Raw genomic sequence first — 18,317 nt, 5'->3', positions numbered from 1 at the left:
TCTCAGTGCCTCGTCTGTTGTTTGAAGTTGGTCTTGTCTCCTTTGGGCTCAGAGCAGCTTTTGACTCGTCTGCTGTTCGAGCGACACTCCGGCTCGCCCTGTCTCCACCCACCCACACTCCCCCGGTGTTCAGAGGTTGCTCCCGCTGACCTAAAGGCCTGATTGGCTGCCCAGTTTGGGGGTCTGTACGTGCAGAAGTGACTGTGAGCCCACTGGACGCGACGCCGACACTGATCCCGCTAATCCAACCAATACCCCAAGGGGTCACAAAGCTGCCATCGTCTCTGCTCTCATCTTGTTGTGCCGTCTCCGACTGGTCGGTCTCTTCAGTTTGCCCCGACCAATCAGAGTTATCAAGAGACTCTTCATCCTTTTCAGACAGCTTCTCCAGCTTCTGGCCCATGGTTGTTGTTCCGTCTTATCATTAGAAAAGAGAGTGAGAGAAATGTCAAGACAATATTGTAATGTGGATGGCTTGCCTCCACACCCCAATGAGAGGAAAACTCTATTTTGAAGCATCTTGAACCTCTCTATTTCGGTATATTCTTCTATTCTGATCATGCGTGCCCTTCCATGGCCTCGCTATCTGTCTCCCCCTATTCTGTAGGAAAGGAATGCTGTGGCGGCTATAATTAAAGCTGGTCTGACTGCTGCCACTGAGTCAGGAGGCCAAAAAGGAAACAAGACAAGTGAGATAAGGGGTCAGCTGCCAGGTGCCAAGGTCAATGTGAACTAATAAAATGCTGCCAAGACATAAGTCATAAATCATTTAGATGCTCTCTGAAACCAAATTAACAAGGCTTGAATGATAACAAAACCTTATTTTTATATAACTTGTCTAATAACTGATTCTGTACACATGTCCACCAGAGGCAGCACAGTGTTGGGACATCATGCACCGTCAATTACTGGTTTGGAGACAAGGACTGTTTGTGCTTTCCCTTCAAACCAGCTGAATGTTTATGGTTGTTTTGGTTACGGGGGTCGAGAGAAAGGTCACCTGGACTACGTGATTCAAGTCACAAGTGCTTTGACTTCTGATCCGAATTGTTTGAGAGCAGAGTTTAGCCGCCACCGACATGTTGGACGGTGGACGAGAGATTATTGCAAAGGGAAAATAGCTCAACAGACTTTAAAGTGGCATGTGGAGTATTTTTAGATCACAAACAACTGAATGTGCAGAAGTATTGTTGCATCAGGTATGTTTTCCATGAACATAATTTAGAATCAGACGAAATGCTGAGCTAATGTCCTTTGACGCCGTCGGCTGAGCGGTGAGGAAGGAGAGGTGACTGAACCTCTTCACCCTGCATCTGCAATCACGTGATCCGCTGCTTAAGCTATTTCAAGCCGGAGAGGCGCCGAGTGACACTTTACGTCTTTCAAGCCCGTCTATTTAACCAACGTGCTTGTCCACAGAACGTAAATAAAACTATTCCTCCTTGAAGCTCGACTATAAATTATGGTTCCTCTTGTTTACACCTGTGATTCCCAACGCAGGGTACTTGAAAGTGGAAAGATTGTGGAGTAGCTTAATTCATTTAAATATACCAACATAGAGACAGCTGTAACATCTGAACACCACATGTTGAGAGTACATGAAATCTAGTTAGGAAAAAAAGAGGATAAACAAGTGAAGCAGGAGTGGATCCATTATAAATTGGGCTGTGGGGGGACAAACTAAATGTCAGAACATTTGCTCCACATAATGGATTCACATGAGTAGAATTTCTAGAACTAGTTTTGATAAATACTGAAGTTTGAAGTTGATCCAGAGCTCAGTTTTGAACCCTTTGAGTCTTTAACATATGGACTGAATTATATTGATGTGGTGATTTGCTGACGCATACTGTCCCTCACCTGCTTCCCTTAGTTGCAGTCGAGCTTTCCTCTTTAAACAACTCCAGCTCTGGTCTTTTAGTATAATGTGGCTCCAACAATCCTCAGAGTTGTGTTGTAATGGCAACAGTGGGAGGCTTCTGTGACATTGGCTTGTGAAACTCCCTCGTATCTCTCATGTCCCAGTACCGTGTCTCTCATGCACAAAGCTTATAAGAGACTTGTGACTTTGAGTACACAAACTATTAGCCTGGGCTCCGGGTCGATTTTTTTTTTCTTCTCCCCAACAGAATACTGTGCCCTTCCTTGAGAGCATTAAGTGCATGAGTGTACATATAATGAGCTCAAATTCAAATAGGCAGTACGGCAGGATCATTTTCAGGCACATTATCTAGTTTGGCAGTAAAATGTTTTCCAGCATTCTACAAGGCAGGACTTCAAACGTCATAAAACGATAGATGTGCTGCCGTGTACCGGTGCATAATAAGCTTTTTACATAACCACAGGAGCATACAGTAACATTTACAATACAGGCAACGAAATGAAGATTCTTCTGTCGTTGAAGTAGAAAATGTTAACTGACCATTTACTAGGACAATACTTCCATTTAAACAACTTAACGGTCTACCGCTTTGCAAGTTATCTAATAAACTGCATAGTTACACCGACATAAAACCATCACAGATTGTAGGTAAATACTCACGGAGACTGATGCTCTGCCTGCCCGTCGTCCTGTAGGACTTTCGTCTTTTGGGGAGATCTTCTTCTTCAGCCGTCACCTGCCCCATGATGTCACACTGACTTCATTTGACTAATTCAATAAGATAGCTCTCTGCCCATTTAAGAGCAGGCAAAGGCCAGGAGGCAGAAAGAGGTGAACATATGATTATAGATGTACAATGTATTGCAATGAAGGTTTACGACAAAGTTGTAAAAGTTTTGCGATTCTGCGGGGAAAGTCGAATTTTTTCTTTTCTCCACCAAAATGTGTAAACACAATGAAAACAGTGTGGTGAGCTGCAAGCACAGCAGATCAACTTCACTGAATGAATAGATTATGCAGAGGAAATGGTTTATTTCCATGATAAACATGAGACTGGACATCATTTTAACAAAATGTAAAAAAAAAAGAAGAAAAAAAAAAAGTGCATTACACATGAACATTGGCAATGTACAGTACAGTACACAAAAGTGAACGAAAAACAATAAACGTAACAAAATCGTACTCCCAGGAAGGTTTATGGTTTTCTACGTTGTCCACTCGTCTCAACCTCGCATGCTTTGGGGCAGACTTGTGCTCTATAAATACACTATAAATGCCTGGATCCCCCTTTTGAATTGCAATATGTCTTAATATCCTTCCACACAAAGTCCTCAACGTCTGGCTCTTAAGTAGGATTGTCAGTGTGATGCCTGCTGCCTGGGAATAATGCAATAAAAAAATTCAATTGTTGCCATTTTTAATGGAGCCTGAAGACATTTGCCTAAATCAAGTCCTTTTTTTTTTTGCTGTGGTACAAACACGAGAACTTAATTATGAGTACTTCTCAATACACAGTAGCATTATCAGTGCTTTTCTTAATATTGACCACATCTGCAAGCTAATGTACTTATAGCAAATTGAAAAATATATACAGACTGGTAAATTTCAAAGACTTAAATCCATCCTTTCTATAATGTTTTTAATGTAAATGATAGTTCTCATTCCAGCAAGTAAGGTTCCTCAGCCAGCTTTTGAACCAGTACAGTGTACCACAAGTTTCAACAATATCAAACAAATACAATATTATTATAGGCTATTAATAAATGGAAGTCCATCAAGTATGCGTGTGTTCGGGGGGGGGGGGGGGGGGGGTGGAGGAGGCTGCTGTGCATGAGCTTGTGTGTGTGTTTGCATACATTATTATTTTGTGCCGAGTTATACATTGCAGGGAGCATGGTTATTATTGGGAGTGAGTACCGGTAATGTACAAAAAGCCAGACCATCAACACACTCACAGAAACTCTTGCAACGCCTGTGATGCTTTATGATGGAGCTAAGGCCAAGGTTAAGGCACTTAAATACAAACACAAATTCAAAACATGAAGCGAACAACCCAACTCAGTGCTGTGGTCTGGGAACGCAAACAGAAGGATTTAGTGCTCACAATGGATTCAGGCTCACTCGTCAACACACCGAGAACAGCTGGCTGAAATTAGAATCGTATTAATAATACATTAAAAAAGGAAGAGAACATTTTGGGAAACACGCTTATTTGTTTTCTTGAGTTAGGTGACAAGATACCAATCTCCAAGTTGCCACTTTGTAACATTTCTTAATTCTTCTTTTACAGATGTTTGCGGTATGAAATGCTGGCAACAGATGTTTCAGTGCCTTACGTTACATCATGCTCTCACGTGGGGGAAAATAACAGTTTTAAGGCAAAAAACCAAATTCTTTAAATCGAACTAGTGGAGCAAACCTGCAGCTCTCTGGGGTCCAGTTAAGGGAGGAGAAGAAACAGAGGATGCACGGAAGTTTCTACTGATCTAACCAAAGAAATGTTGAAAAAATAAAAACACAATAACCCCATGGTTAAAAGATGATTGAAATAACTCGCATTCATTCTTTGCACAGTTTTCATTTCTCCTGAAGCACTCAGATCTTTAAACAGTAATCAACACTCGTATGTGCTTTTTCCTGCATACAAACAGGCGTCTGTCAGTTCCATTCTAGCACACCCAGCGTGCCAAAACACAACATCAGCCAAACAGAACAGCAACTTGTAGAGCAACACCCCACGGCACAGCAACTTTGGCTTGGTGGCACACTTTGAACACAAACGTGCCTCAAGCTGTCTCGACGTGTACGGAATGGACTAAATGAGGAAAAGACTTGAAGAGATGACAGACCTGCGACCAGATCTGTATTTAAAATAAAAGGAAATTCTGGTATTGTAACTTCAGATCACAATTTCAAATTGTCACACTGTAAATAGAAATATTTTATTTGGTCACGTCAAAGTCAGAATTCTAATAACAATAATAATAAAATAATAGTGATTAGATCAAATGAATGATGAGTAAAGAATGGATCTGGTCTGATTTCTGCTTTCGTGTTCTCAAATGAATTTGATTAAACGTGGCTACAGATCTGAGATGTGTGCACTGTGTGAATGGATACTAAAGTTGTGCTCAAGTGCTAAATCTATACATGATTGGTGCGTCTTCGCAGATGTTTGTTGGGTTTAGGGAAAGGTGATGGGAAAGTTAGCCGAGCGAGGCGCGTTTGCCTGGGAGCCTCCTGAGATAAAGGAGGACCCGGATGCAGACTCGGTAAGAAAGTAAAAGAAGAATTTAAACCATGACGGGGATTTACCGTCCCGGGCAAAAATCATATGGCTTTGGTTACATCAGGAAGCGATCAGACCAAGAGTGGAGAATAAAAATCACGTTTGAGCTCCTGAATGTTTCCCGACTGAGTCTCCCAACAACTGAAAGTATTTCTTCAGTCTCTTTCTTCTTCCAGGCATAAGACGACGGGGTTAGGTTCCCTTTAAACAATTCATGATCCAACACATGATTGTTGTCACTTAAAACTGAATAATGACAAATCTGAATGCATTTCAGTCCTAAAATGATATGTTTTCTGCCCAAGTGTGTCGACAATATGTTTTGTAATACTGCAAAGTCATGCGTGGGGCTAAAGTGAGTGCTCTAAGTACACGATTACATTGACTTTAATGGAGGAGGTCAGGGTGAACCAGCCACTGTGCAGAGACAACAAAAGAGTCTTTGACCAGAACAGTTCGAGATGCTTGTGGTCCGAGGTACAACACCTTACAAAGAGGCATAAAAAGGCTCACATCCTTTTCTCAAAAATGATTATGCTTCCACATGAAATGCCCTTTCTTTGACGCAAAAGCAGCTGCAGCAGGGAACGTAAGAGTGGATTCGGCTATCAGCGGTAACATGAGGAGATGCTGAACGCAATCAAAACGGGGCAACTGCAAACATTCATCGAGCTCCTTCATGAATGCCGTTGATGAGTTGGATTGAAGAACATACAGTACACTGAAAGAAGCGGGTAACTTCAGGTATTTTTCTTTCCATCGACACCAAAGTGCTCGTTATAGCTTTCTGAGGAGTTAGAAACAAACAACCGCCGCCGCTGCCGTCTCTGGAATATGCCAAACCTGTCTTTCTGAGTGTAAATACAGCAGCATAACGCTCATCTCCACTGGGCTGTGGGGAGGTGTGATGATCCTGTGTGTGGTGTGGGGCCAGCAGGCTCAGAAGAGACCAGGTGAGCCTCCATCCGGTCTGAGGGACAAGTGGAAGGACACAGTCTTCAGTCCTTACCTGGCCAGAAGCACTCAAGCCTTCAGCGAATGGTCCAAAACAACCAGCCTCATCTGGATCTTAGTGCCAGTAGACAATGACAGGACACTCTCTGGAAATACAGCGAGGGCTTGTTTGCAGCTTGTGACAGTGCAGCTATGAGGCCAGGACATGACAGTTCAGGTCAAAGCAGAGCTTCGTTTCTGGTACGACACCACAGCGGTAGTCATCTAAAAAAAGGCCCACAGCCGTCACAGGGTTCCCGCTGAAGGCAGTGGCCAACCTCCTCCTCCATCTCATCCATGTAAGGGTTACTGTATTAAGGCAGGGGCCCCACCGGGAGCTGGCCCTCCATGGCCAAGCTTGGCAGCTTCTCGAGCTGCTCCGCCCTCTGTCGCATCAGTTCCAGACCAAATTCTAACCCCAGTCCCGGCATTTGCAGCTGGGCCAGAGCCTGCTGCTGGAGCTCCACGGCACCACCAGGTCGTAGTTCTAAACATTCAGCGGGAGCCACTCTGATGGCCCCCGTACCATCCCTTGATAGTCCTTCCCCCATGTCGTCCCCCTGCGGTTCGTCCATGTCCTCGGTGTCCACCGAGCTGCGGCCAGGAGGAGTCTCCTCGCAGCTCATGGGTGAGACCGGTTTGGGGCGGTTGGTTAGTGGGACACCGGGGGTGCAGGTGGAGCAGCGGTACACATGACTGGAGGGCTGGATCAAGTTGGGTGGGACAACAACAGGGGCTTGCAGAGACTGCAGAATTGGGGCGGAGGCAAAATTGGTCCCGGGCGGATCTATGCATATGGTGGGGATAGTGCAGTGGCGGGAGGGGTTAAGGCGGTGAGAACGGCCTCCTGCTGGACGGTCACAGCGCCGCACTTGTGGTAGACGGAGGCAGTATTTACAGGACTGATACGAGGGCTTCACTTTTAAAGGGTTTCCTGTGCTACCACTGTCCTAAATGGAGTAACATACAAACACAGTATATGGTCAGTGGCATGCAGAATATTTAAATTAATATGAAATCTTTTTTTTTAAAACAATTTTAAAAAGCGATATTTTCTTAACTCACGTCAAAAGCTGCAGGGCAGCTGCGCTTGGCAGCCAGGCGGTTGCTGTTGTTGGTGTTCAGGTTGGCCAGGCCTAACCGGCTCTCCTCCGTCCTCTCAGCATCCTCCCCTGGCCTCTTCCCATCGGAATTTCCAGGTGTCTGAGCCAGGGCCGCCATCTCAGCTTCCTCTTTCTTGGCCTCCTCCTCGTCCTCCTCCTCCAAAGTACTGATCTCCAGCCTCAGTCTCATGTCCTCCAGGGGGTCGAGGCGGCCGCACGTCTGAGCTGCCGTGCCCTCGCCAGGCAGGGCTAAATGGGCCATGGGGAAACCCTCGTCCTCCAATAGGGCATCCCTCTCCACGTCTTCTATCTCGATGAAAACTCTTTCCAGACCTACCAGAGGGGGGCCCCGCACTGGAGTGGAGGGCTCACTGTCTAATGCAGAGTCTGACAAGCGTCTGAAGTAATAGTTATAGTTAAGAGAGTCAAGGGGCTCCATCTCCAGACCCATAACCCTGCACGGAGAGGCCCCGCAGCCTCCCAGGGCTTCTTCCCCTCTGAGCACTGGCGTCTCCTCCCCACCAGTACAGTGGCCAGAGGCTTGCAAATCATCTGATCCCTCCTTATCGCTTTCAGGCCTCCACAGCTTGTTGTGGCGATGTTTACTGTGAAGGCAAATATGCTTTTGTTTACATGCGAGGAAAAAACAGAAAGCTTCACAAAGCAAATCACCATCATAGTTGTAATACCAGCAGGATGTGTGTAATGGCTATTAGCTTCATGGTATGCGTACGTGAGGTATCTGGCCGCACTGGAGTAAAAAAAGAAAACCACCCAGGTGACTGCAGCGAAGTGCAAACCCGAGTGAAACTGTAGAGCCGCTTACCTTGCGTCCAGGATTCCCTCGTACTCTGCCAGCTGTCTCATGAAACCAGCGTTCGGCTGAGCTATACTCCGCTTCTGCTTGACAAAGTTGTAGGCTTTCTCCAGAGACCAGCCGTACTCCTTCATTGCATAGGCAATAACTGTCGAGGCAGACCGGCTCACCCCCATCTTACAGTGCACCAGGCACTTGGAGTTGTTCTTCCTGGTGGACAGAAAATAATTAAGTTGATATGGATCTAGTTGGTGAGAGTTGGGACGGTGTAGTAGCCGTTAAAAGTATTCAGTTAAATCAGTTTGTGTTTGGTTTCGATGGTTTTCACGAGGCGCACTCCACCATTGCACCATTTCAGTTCTCTCCGGCTACGTTACTCACAGCTGTGTCATGCATTTGGGCGGGAGAAATATGCGTCCTGTGGGGTCACCGCCCCAGGACTGAAGTAGAATACACGATGTGAGCCAGTCAAACTGTAACGACTTAAAAATGATGCCTTCAAGCCACTTCTGTGAATACCAAAGGGCTGTGGGGACACAGTTCTGTTAGACTGCCGTTTCCACAATTCTTGGAGAACAATCTGGTTTTACAGTTTATGATCTGCACAGCTCTTCCCAGCCCACTGCTGCATCTTAATATGTACGGTCTTTACTTGGCTTTGACGAGGAAGTTGTAGGTGTCGTTCCAATGGGCCAGCAGGTCGGTAGCATCCTCATCGTATACGCGGATGTTGTGATAAGAAAACATCCCCGGGAAGAAGTTGTCGATCTCTCTGGTAACATTCAGGATGAAACCCACTCTGCAACCAGAACAATGACATGTTAGTCGTCACACTACTGTTTAGTTTAACAGTTACTCAGGACATGTGGAATCAGACTGACGCTGTGTTCAAGACAACTCGGAACAGAAGATGTCTGACCTCCGACTAGAAAAAGTACATCCACACCGACTTCATGACGAAGCGGAAATTTAAAAAATGCTCTTTAACACTGCTGCACTGACTAAATAACAACTGAAAGTCATGCAGAGTCATGTGCCTGTGTTTTAATCAGATTAACGTGGTATCATTTTACAATTCGCCTCACAATTATTAACTTTCAGGTAAAATTATACATGTATAGCTTATTTACTTCTTTATAAGAATAAAAAAAGGTGTAGGATTAAATCAGGATTGCATGGTGTGCACACTATCAGCTCACCCGCAGTCACGTAGTTCTTCCAGGTTGGATGCGTTCCACTCGGAGCCCTACAGAGGCAAAAAGACGGAAACTTAGAATGGATAATTGCTTAAGTTTACTGAGGCAAGTATAAACCACAGTGTGACAGTAAGTTGGTATCAGCGCGGTGTAAATGTTAAGAAAATATTATACAAAAACAGTTCACGGTAGAATAAAAGAAATAAATCAAAATGCAAAAATGAAGTTCTCACCAAGTACACATGGTCAAGGATGAGTGTGGGCTTGTCCATCTGACCCAGGATGAAAAGCATCTCGTTGTCTATGAACTCTTTGTACTCTGTGAGGTTACAACTCATATGCTGCTCCAGCTTGTTACGGATCTGTGGATGAGGATTGAAGAAGAAGCACTTTCCTAAAACAGTGTACAGCTAATGAACGCTACGTTAATAAAACATGAAAATCAGATGTGTCTTCTTTCTGAAACCTTTAAGTACAGTATTATAGAGAGATCTGGACCCATCGCACACATCGTCGATGTGCCACATACCTCCTTCGAGGTGATGTTCTCCAGGTCTTGATACGTCATGATGCTGCGTAGCTTGGCTTTAATGAGACACTCTGTCCTCTCTCGCTCAGTTGGCCTGCAACATAATGAGTCAATACATCAGTGTTGCTGTCTGAATGGAAATGAGCACAACAGTGTAACATGTTCCCCAAGCTGAAGACAAAAGAGACAACAGCTGGTGTCCAAAGCATTAAAAATCCATTCCATGACTAAAGACACAATACACACACACACACCATGCATGTTACAAAATCAGCAGCAATTGGTCTGTTTGGCCACGAGTAGAGCCGTTACAATGAGTCGTCTAATTGAGTCGGTCGACAGAAAAATAGACGTCAACTATTCTGATGATGGATTAATCCTTAAAGTAATTCTGCTTCTCAAATATGGAGGTACTCTGTTTCACATCACGTTAAACTGGGATGGAAAATGTTCTCATAACGTAAACTGTTATGTTGCATGGAGCAGCCTGCGGGGGTCTCACCGTTCGACGAACATGGTGGGCGAGTCGGGCCGGGTGGTCTCCAGGTCGGTCATAGCATTCCACTCATTGACGCAGCTCTGCTCCGAGGTGATGCAGCTCTCATAGAAGGCCATCCACGTGAGAGCAATGCCCCCTTGGAAGTAGTTGAAGCGGCGCGACACCTCGCACGCCTTGTGGAGGACCTGCAGGGCAGACCTGCGGAAACACGGCGCAATAACTTCATTATCACAAATCAGGGCAAATAAGACAGCGGCAGACTCGTTCATTGGTCGTTCTGATAAGTGACCGGCAGGTGGCACATGGATCGAGCTAGAAGTTTTTGAACAAACTGCGATGACAGTCGTGTCGCGCTGGACCAGGTGAGTCATCACAGTGTTGAGCACATTGGGAAATTATAGTCAAATGCTCGATAGTGTTCTATAGTTTTCTGACAGAAATAGTAGAACCAAACAATAATCTAACACATCTCTTATGTTTTATGTGTATCTTTCTATAAATGGGTGTGATTGGTATGACATAACTGATGGCAGTTTGTAACTATGTTCATTTATGTTACTGGTGACGAGTGCAAAGCCTCAATGTTGGACAAAGTCTAACAGTTATTTATTTCCTTTTTAATTGAGCTAACTAGGCTAATCTCACCCTCAGCTTTTCGGTGCCTTTACACTGCACACAGGCATAAAAACTGGCACACAAAATCATGCCTTGAGGTCTGGTACACATGTTTCCATCTACCCAATGTGAGAGTCCACAACAACAATTATCCAGCATGGCCAACGCCCGTTTCCCTCGTGTCCACGCGCCGGTAATCCCAGGTAAACACGAAGGACTCACTCACCACATGGCCTGCACGGATACAGGCTTGAAGACATGTGATCGCCCTGCCGTGTTCACGCTGAAGCCTCTGGTGAGGAAGAGGAGGAGAGGGAAGATCAGTTTACGTTTTGGGTGGAGATGCAGAGAGCGGTCGGGGGGGATGTAAACACAGACTGCACACGGCTCGTTCATGGAGACTATTCAGGACACCGACCGGTGGAACATTCCTCCAGCATACAGACACAATGTTAACAGGTCAGCAAGAACCGTTCCCCCTCTCACACACACACACACACACACACACACACACACACACACACACACACACACACACACACACACACACACACACACACACACACACACACACACACACACACACACACACACACACACACACACACACACACACACACACACACACACACACTTCACTCCTCTGCCACTGGTGGGCAGAAACACCTAACAGGCAGAGAAGAACAAAAGCGTGCAGCTGGAAGCCCACCTCAATATCAGCAGAAATATTCAACCAGCTGATTGACGCATTCCACCTTTTATGAAAAGGACAAACTGACACTTACCCATCTCCATCTAAATGTATGTTGGAATCGCTCCACAGTGGCAGCACCATCCCAATAGAGCAGTTTTTACTGTAGAGCACAAAGATTTCAGAATAACATTTGAACAGATCTAATAAAAATCAGATAAAACGGCAGTAAAACGTGAGCCAGCAGAGAGATTCATTACCTGTCCTTGTCTGTGAAGTCCATCCCCAGGACGATGTTTTCCTCCGTATCTTGATGGCCGTTGGTGTAGATGACGACCATGTAGCGCACCCGGTCTGACCAGCTGCTCTCTAACCGTACGGCCTGTGGAACAGAAGGAGAGCATGCAAGATTTACTGGTGGGGTCATGGAATTACTGTGCAAAAACTGCATGAAAAACAACAAACCTGAGTAAACAACACAATGAGTAAGAGGATTTAACACTAGTGCTGTAACAGCTTCAAGTGTACAGCTCGCACTCAAACAAATCGATCCAAAAAAGAAAGAAATGTGAGTGTGTGTGTGTGTGTGTGTGTGTGTGTGTGTGTGTGCGTGTATGTTGAGTATCGTACTGACCAGCTTAATGCGATCTTCAGACCGGAGGTTCTTAAACATGACCTGCAGGTGTTGAGGTAAATCACCTGCAAGTGAAACACGCGTTGAGACTTAGTAGGAAACTGAGTGAGAGTACAACGAGAAGCAGAGTTCAGTTCAGCGCGTTCTCATGTTTGATTCGACGAGTTAAGGTCACCGTCACAGTCTGGATGTCCAAACTGGACACTGGACTTGAAAATGATTCCGTCACCCCTTCAGTAAGAAACTAAAACGGCCTTCAATAAGCTGAAAAATATGACCAAGTTCAGAGTTAACAACAGAGAGAAAACGCCGCACACTTTAAAAATCAATGACAGGCTTCACTGCAGAGACACTCTGGGGAATTTCTAACAAAAAACTAAAAAGGTCAAGTACAAACTGATCATTCAGCTTCTTCTATTGTACATTCATTTGGGGGGTTTTCATCTCCAGTGGGAGGAAAAATGCTCGCAGATTTCTCTCAATGAAGACAAATGTAAACCCTGCGACCTTCCAGCTGTGCTAAGCTAAAGTGTTAGCGAGTAAACACCAGAGTCACCTGCAAAACAGACTTCTGTCTTCTCCCGCCTTTGTCCTCAAATGACACAAGGCTCAACAAGGACGTCACATTAGAAACTTGTAAACAGTGAGCGTCTATGAAAGAGCTTTTATTTTTAGATCGTGCTGCATTTTAGCATCACTTTGATGTGCAGACAAACATCGACAGCATGATTCTGTAAGAAATAATGTCAAGTGCCCAGAATTCAAAAAGTTAAAGAACAGACACCGTCTGTGTATTGCTTTAAAATAACTTGAAGCCGACTGATTGATCTTGTTTGAACTGATTTGTGGGCATCCCTTGTGCTAAACGGCCTCAGGTCACCTCAGGTCGGACCATAGTTTAGAATAAACACAGACAAACCCACAGAGAGAAAAACACACCTCAGCAAACACAGTTTTCCTTTTTGTCTGGAGCTCATTTGTGGGAGAAACAGGAGCTTCTTCAGTGCGAGTTTGCTCCTACCTGCGTGTTTGTGGTGGCTCGGGGTCTTTGGTCCTTGTGCGCTGCCGCCCTGCTGCAGAAAGAGGGCGGCTCCTTTGACCATGAAGAAGCTCTCGCTGAGGCTGGAAAAGGCAGACGTGGAAAATACATTGAGGGCGACTGAAATCTCAACTCAATTGCCATCAAAGAACTTATTTTTTTACAGTACAGCGTCGACACTTTGAGAAGATGAAAATGGTTGATAATGTTCTACCAGTTGAACCACTCTTCCCTGTGCGTCGTTCTAACCCAACGAGTCAAACCCAAGTGAGGTAAGGATTTACTGTCATCCCCTCTTTCCTGTCATTCACCAGCTGCTCCAATAAAAAGCAAAGAAATGATCGTGAAACAAAAAGACATGTCTGCAGTGTGGATCCCGTACGCACAGTGAGCACTCAGGTGTAGGCTGCATACTTATTAAGTCCTCGCCGGCTCGGCGAGCAGGACAGAGGGCTCATCAGCGGCTGAAAGTCAGCAGAGTTCTGATGCGGTGACTTTTACAGCCCTGTGTTTTTATAGCATGATTAACAGACGCCTCCCTGCGTGGGTCTGCTGACCTACGCTGAATCAAGCGGCACACCGCGACGATCCAAATGTGCTCGGACAATCGAGACTTCCTCTCCCGTCGGACCTGTGCTGGATGCGGGACTTGTGGGGTCATGCCTTTTGTTACGAGGGCTGCAGTGAAGCAGGAGGAGAGCTTCAGCGTCTTTTCTCACACAGAACAGAGTGCAGCTTTGTTTAACCGCAGTCTCATACCCCTGCTCAACCAACACACACACACACACACACACACACACACACACAGACAGAGCCTGGTATGACTGAGTGGGACCATCACAAGGCCTTTTGTTTCAGCTCCCCTGCTACGTGGTATCACGAGGTATTTTCAATTGTACGTAGAACACATAAGACTTAGAGACAACGGCAAAAGAATCACAGGACGTGATGTGAATCAATTACGCTGAACAAATGTACGCTACACTTGAGAAAGGTTTGTTGATTTCAAAGTAACAACTTCAAACTCTTCACAAAGCTCCAACAAAGAAGACTTTTTCTGATCTAAAAACTTTTAAATGTGGATGACTGCTAAATTAAACTAAATACACAGACATAATCGTTTTTAATCTTTTCAATACTATTAACTGCACTACACGAACAAACTTTGACCGCCAACTCTAAACATCCCAAACTGCCAGTAAGCGTCGACTTACCCCAATACATTTTCACTGTCAAGTCTGCTGTCGGCTTTTTGTTTGTGTCGCTGTGAGAACTTACATGCGACAGATCTCCCTCCGAGTCAGAGCAGCTTCCTCCACAAAGTGAGGCAGCACGGTGAGCAGGGCTTTGTGTGGCGGTTTCACAACCAGATGCATCCTGCTAGCAGTTAGTGAACTATCAAGTCTCCTCAGAAAAAAAAAGAAGAAATCCAGTCTCCTCTTATTAACTTCCTCCCATCTATCGTCTACACCTGCGTATTCCTGTTGGGAGGAGACGGCAGCCTCAGAAACTAGCAGTTTAACTTCTCTCCCCGTGGTCCTGGTCTGGCAAGTCCTTCCTCTTTCCGCCTCCCACAGCTTTCTCGGTCCTCAAGTCTCCTCGTCTCTGTTCACCATCTCCTCTTCACAGCAGCACCCTACGCCACAATGCCATCATTCATGCAAGCGCTGCGAAGCACCGGCAACGTTGCTTGGCGTCAATCTGAAGTCTGTCATGCCGAATTCTAAATGAAGACTCTGCGCTGATGAATTGCTGAGCCACAGAAACGGGTTACTCATGCAGACACTCCAGACGAGGCATGACATGACTGTTTCGAATGAAACCCACACACACACACACACACACACACAGTGAGTACAAAGACAGAGTCTGTGCCAAAGCTTCACTGACACAGATTTGGACTTGTGTGACGTTGGGTTGATTAAAGAAAAGCTTTGTGGACGAGCAGGAACAAAAAGTGCTCTCCGTTATGTAACTGAGGAAACATTTTTAAATCAACTGTACTTCCAGCAGGTTTTTCCTCCTGAACAGCGAGAAGCTGAGGGCCATTACAGAAAACACACTGATGCTCCGGTATCTTCAGGACCGAGGACAAGACAAGCAGCTCGTCGCCTGTCAGAGTAGCTGTTAATAATCACCATCACGCTGCTTTGACGATTCATTCCATACAGTTGGTCATTTGACGTGTGACCGTCTTTCCCAATTTGTGTGTTTAAACCCTTCTACCAGTTTAAGAACCATTACATCCATTATAGAGTCAATTGTGCAACATGCATTTGGTGGAAACATGACCAAACTAGAGACCATCACAACAGCCGTGACACCAATTCCGGCGTAAAGTGGGGGACGAACTACACCTTCCCTCATGACAGCATCTTGCACAGTTGTGACGCTATAACGCTGACAAAATCTGTCCACAGACAGAAAGATAAACACCTGGCAAAGTACTGAAAAACGCTTCTGCAGTAGTTCCTGCTACAGTAGGTTGTCTTAAAGACTTGATCTTACCATGATGACACACACACACACACACCCTGATGTCATCCTTTTATTAACTCAGCACATGTATCTGTTCTGTTTACTTCCAGGTTTCCAAGTAAATCTGGATTGCAGCTTGAACTGTTTGAGCCTGAAATGTTCGAATAGGAGAGATAACGGTGTTGTGAAGATGACTTGTTTAAACCAGTTGTCCGTCAACCGTCTCAAATACAATCGTAGAGTGAAAATGACAGCTCGACACACCCCCGTCTGCTGGTCTCTCCCCTTGGATACAAAATACATTCCACAAATCAGAAGCACAATAATTTTACATCTCTTTGTAGATGCGTTTCAAATCCTGCAACAACTTTCCAACACATGACTTGTTAAACGGTAGAGATCCTTACCTCTGATTATTTTTCCGCTCATCATCACTTCCACAGTCCTGAAAGACAAAAACAGAGGATTTAAAGACGGCAACAGCACGACGACGTGTAACGGCAGTGTCAGATGAATGTCGCGCAAACACTGAGGAGAGGATTTATATTTTCTTCTTAAAAAAAAAAAACAGCCATCGTTGTGAATGTAGTATGCAGCAGAACTGGAGAGTTGCTCCAGACCGGATGAGTGAGCAGAGACTACCGGTACTGCACCGAGCAGATGGAACTGTTGTTTGGGTCACCTGGAGGCCGACACTCGTTGCGAGTACGATGCATCATTTGTTCGCTGTATATAAGTGAGCGACCCGAGCTGCAGAGCCACATGGGCGGGAACGGACTGGACCTTGGTACATTAATGATTTTAAATCTTTAAAAAGGTGTGAGGTGGTACGGTAGCACAAATGGATGTTGAGGATAGGAATGAAGCATGCCAGCGCCTACTGCTGGTCCTGTCCTGTCAGTGTTGTGATCTCGTCTGCTATAAAGACAACAGTAGAGTCATTAGGAGGCCTTCAAACATCACACCCGTCCACTTCTCCTTCCTGCTGTCTGACTCTTGCCGAATAGTGAGTCGTAATGCAGAAAGTGAGGTTAAAAACCCAACTCCTCATCAGAGGACGAATGTCCCGCTTGTTTTTGTGTCCCGGCTCAGTCAGCCTACCAAGAGCACATAATCCACTCTCCTAAAAGCGAGAAAACTGGAGCACTAACCCTGGTGTTATGATTTCAAATCTGGCACCGCTCCACATTTGAACGTGTTTGCAGCTAAGATTAGGTGTTCCATATGGGATTCAATGTCTGATTCACAGCCTCAAACTCCTCATAGTCAATGTTACTTCTTGTTTGTCAGGAGCTGATAGAAAATGACACACTCTCTTTTTGAATTGTGACAAAAAAAAAACACTGAATACAGGCTAGTAAGATGTTTGCGTGGGGTGTTGCATACATCTAACATCACTTGATTGTACCACCTCAGTGGCAGCACTCATTAAGTGCTTCTCTTTTTCTTTTTTTTTGCAAGTTCACGAACACTTGAGTAAAGTGTCCTGGGGCACACACACGCTGATCATAATGGATCGTCATTCCCCTTTAAAGCCTCCACCCCAACATTGGGGCTGCATTACTACATAAAAAGGCCAATAACAAGGAGGGAGAACAACCTGAGCGCAACGCAGCAACTGTTTGTGCAGCAGCAAAATGACCACTTTGTTCTGACAGCTAAACCCAGCAGCCTCCCCCTCCCCCGCTGCAGGATTCTGTTTACAAATCCGCTGCCACAGTAGCCACAAACAACTCTCTGCTGCAAACAATGCAACAATAAATCAAGTTTGTAACACACACACACACACACACAGCAATGACGAAAGGATGGCTAAGCCTTCCTGTGGGATATTGAACACCACACCGCCTGGGTTGATAGAGGCTCTCCTGCAGGCGCCTTCTCAGCGTTTCCTCGTACACAAAGACCGAGCCCCGGCTTTTCCACTTACCTCCCCCGCACTGCTGTTCGTCGTGCTGGCCGAGGATGCTGCACTGGGGGTGGGAGAGCGCTGCAGAGTCACCAGGGCCATGGTCGGTGGGCTGCAGCCTTGGAGGGCAGCGGAGGAGGAGGAGGAGAAGGGAGGGGAGGGGAGGAGGACGTGGGAAGATGCGCCGCTGAGATTGTCTCTGTCACCGGGGAGAAAATGCCTAGTCAGACTCTCATCCAGCAGCACCTCCGCACTCCAGAGCCCCGGCGGTGCTCCCGTTCGGTCCTGCTCCGTGCGTCCTCTGCGGTTACCGGAGACCTCATGAGCGGGAAGTCATGAGAGATTTCCGCCGTTTGTACCGAGCCAGCAGCGGACCCCGCGGTTTCATCACTGCTGCGTAGACAGACAAAACAAAACACGGTGCAGGTTGCAAGCGGAGCAGAAATGACATGCAAGCTTCGCCGGGCGCCTGTGATTGGCTGGCCTAGTTCGCGTGCGCGCTGTCATTGGGCCAATGTTGTCAAGGTGGACTGGCCAGACTAGGAACTCCCAAATACAAATGATGAAATAATATTCTGCTCGTGTTATGAAACGCAGTGAGCTTGACCTAAAGGAGGGCACCAAGCAGCGAGTATTTTCATGA

General features: G+C 45.8%; 1 protein-coding gene across 1 annotated transcript; it reads right to left on the bottom strand.

Moving 5' to 3' along the window:
- Positions 1-6,478: 6,478 nt before the first annotated feature.
- Positions 6,479-17,791, bottom strand: ssh1b (slingshot protein phosphatase 1b; the record flags this gene model as incomplete). The annotated part of the gene is made up of 15 exons (XM_079289236.1): positions 17,696-17,791; positions 16,173-16,210; positions 13,270-13,370; positions 12,249-12,313; positions 11,875-11,996; positions 11,709-11,777; positions 11,150-11,215; positions 10,312-10,506; positions 9,810-9,903; positions 9,514-9,642; positions 9,284-9,330; positions 8,737-8,883; positions 8,094-8,294; positions 7,230-7,872; positions 6,479-7,114 (listed from the first exon to the last, which is right to left on the bottom strand). The coding sequence occupies exons 1-15, from the start codon at positions 17,774-17,776 to the stop codon at positions 6,479-6,481; spliced, it is 2,634 nt and encodes an 877-aa protein (XP_079145362.1). The 5' UTR covers positions 17,777-17,791.
- Positions 17,792-18,317: the final 526 nt, after the last annotated feature.

The sequence above is a fragment of the Melanostigma gelatinosum genome (assembly GCF_949748355.1).
Source record: "Melanostigma gelatinosum genome assembly, chromosome: 18".
Lineage (NCBI taxonomy): Eukaryota > Metazoa > Chordata > Actinopteri > Perciformes > Zoarcidae > Melanostigma > Melanostigma gelatinosum.
The sequence above is the reverse complement of the archived record's forward strand: the minus strand, read 5'-3'. Positions and strand labels throughout refer to the sequence as shown.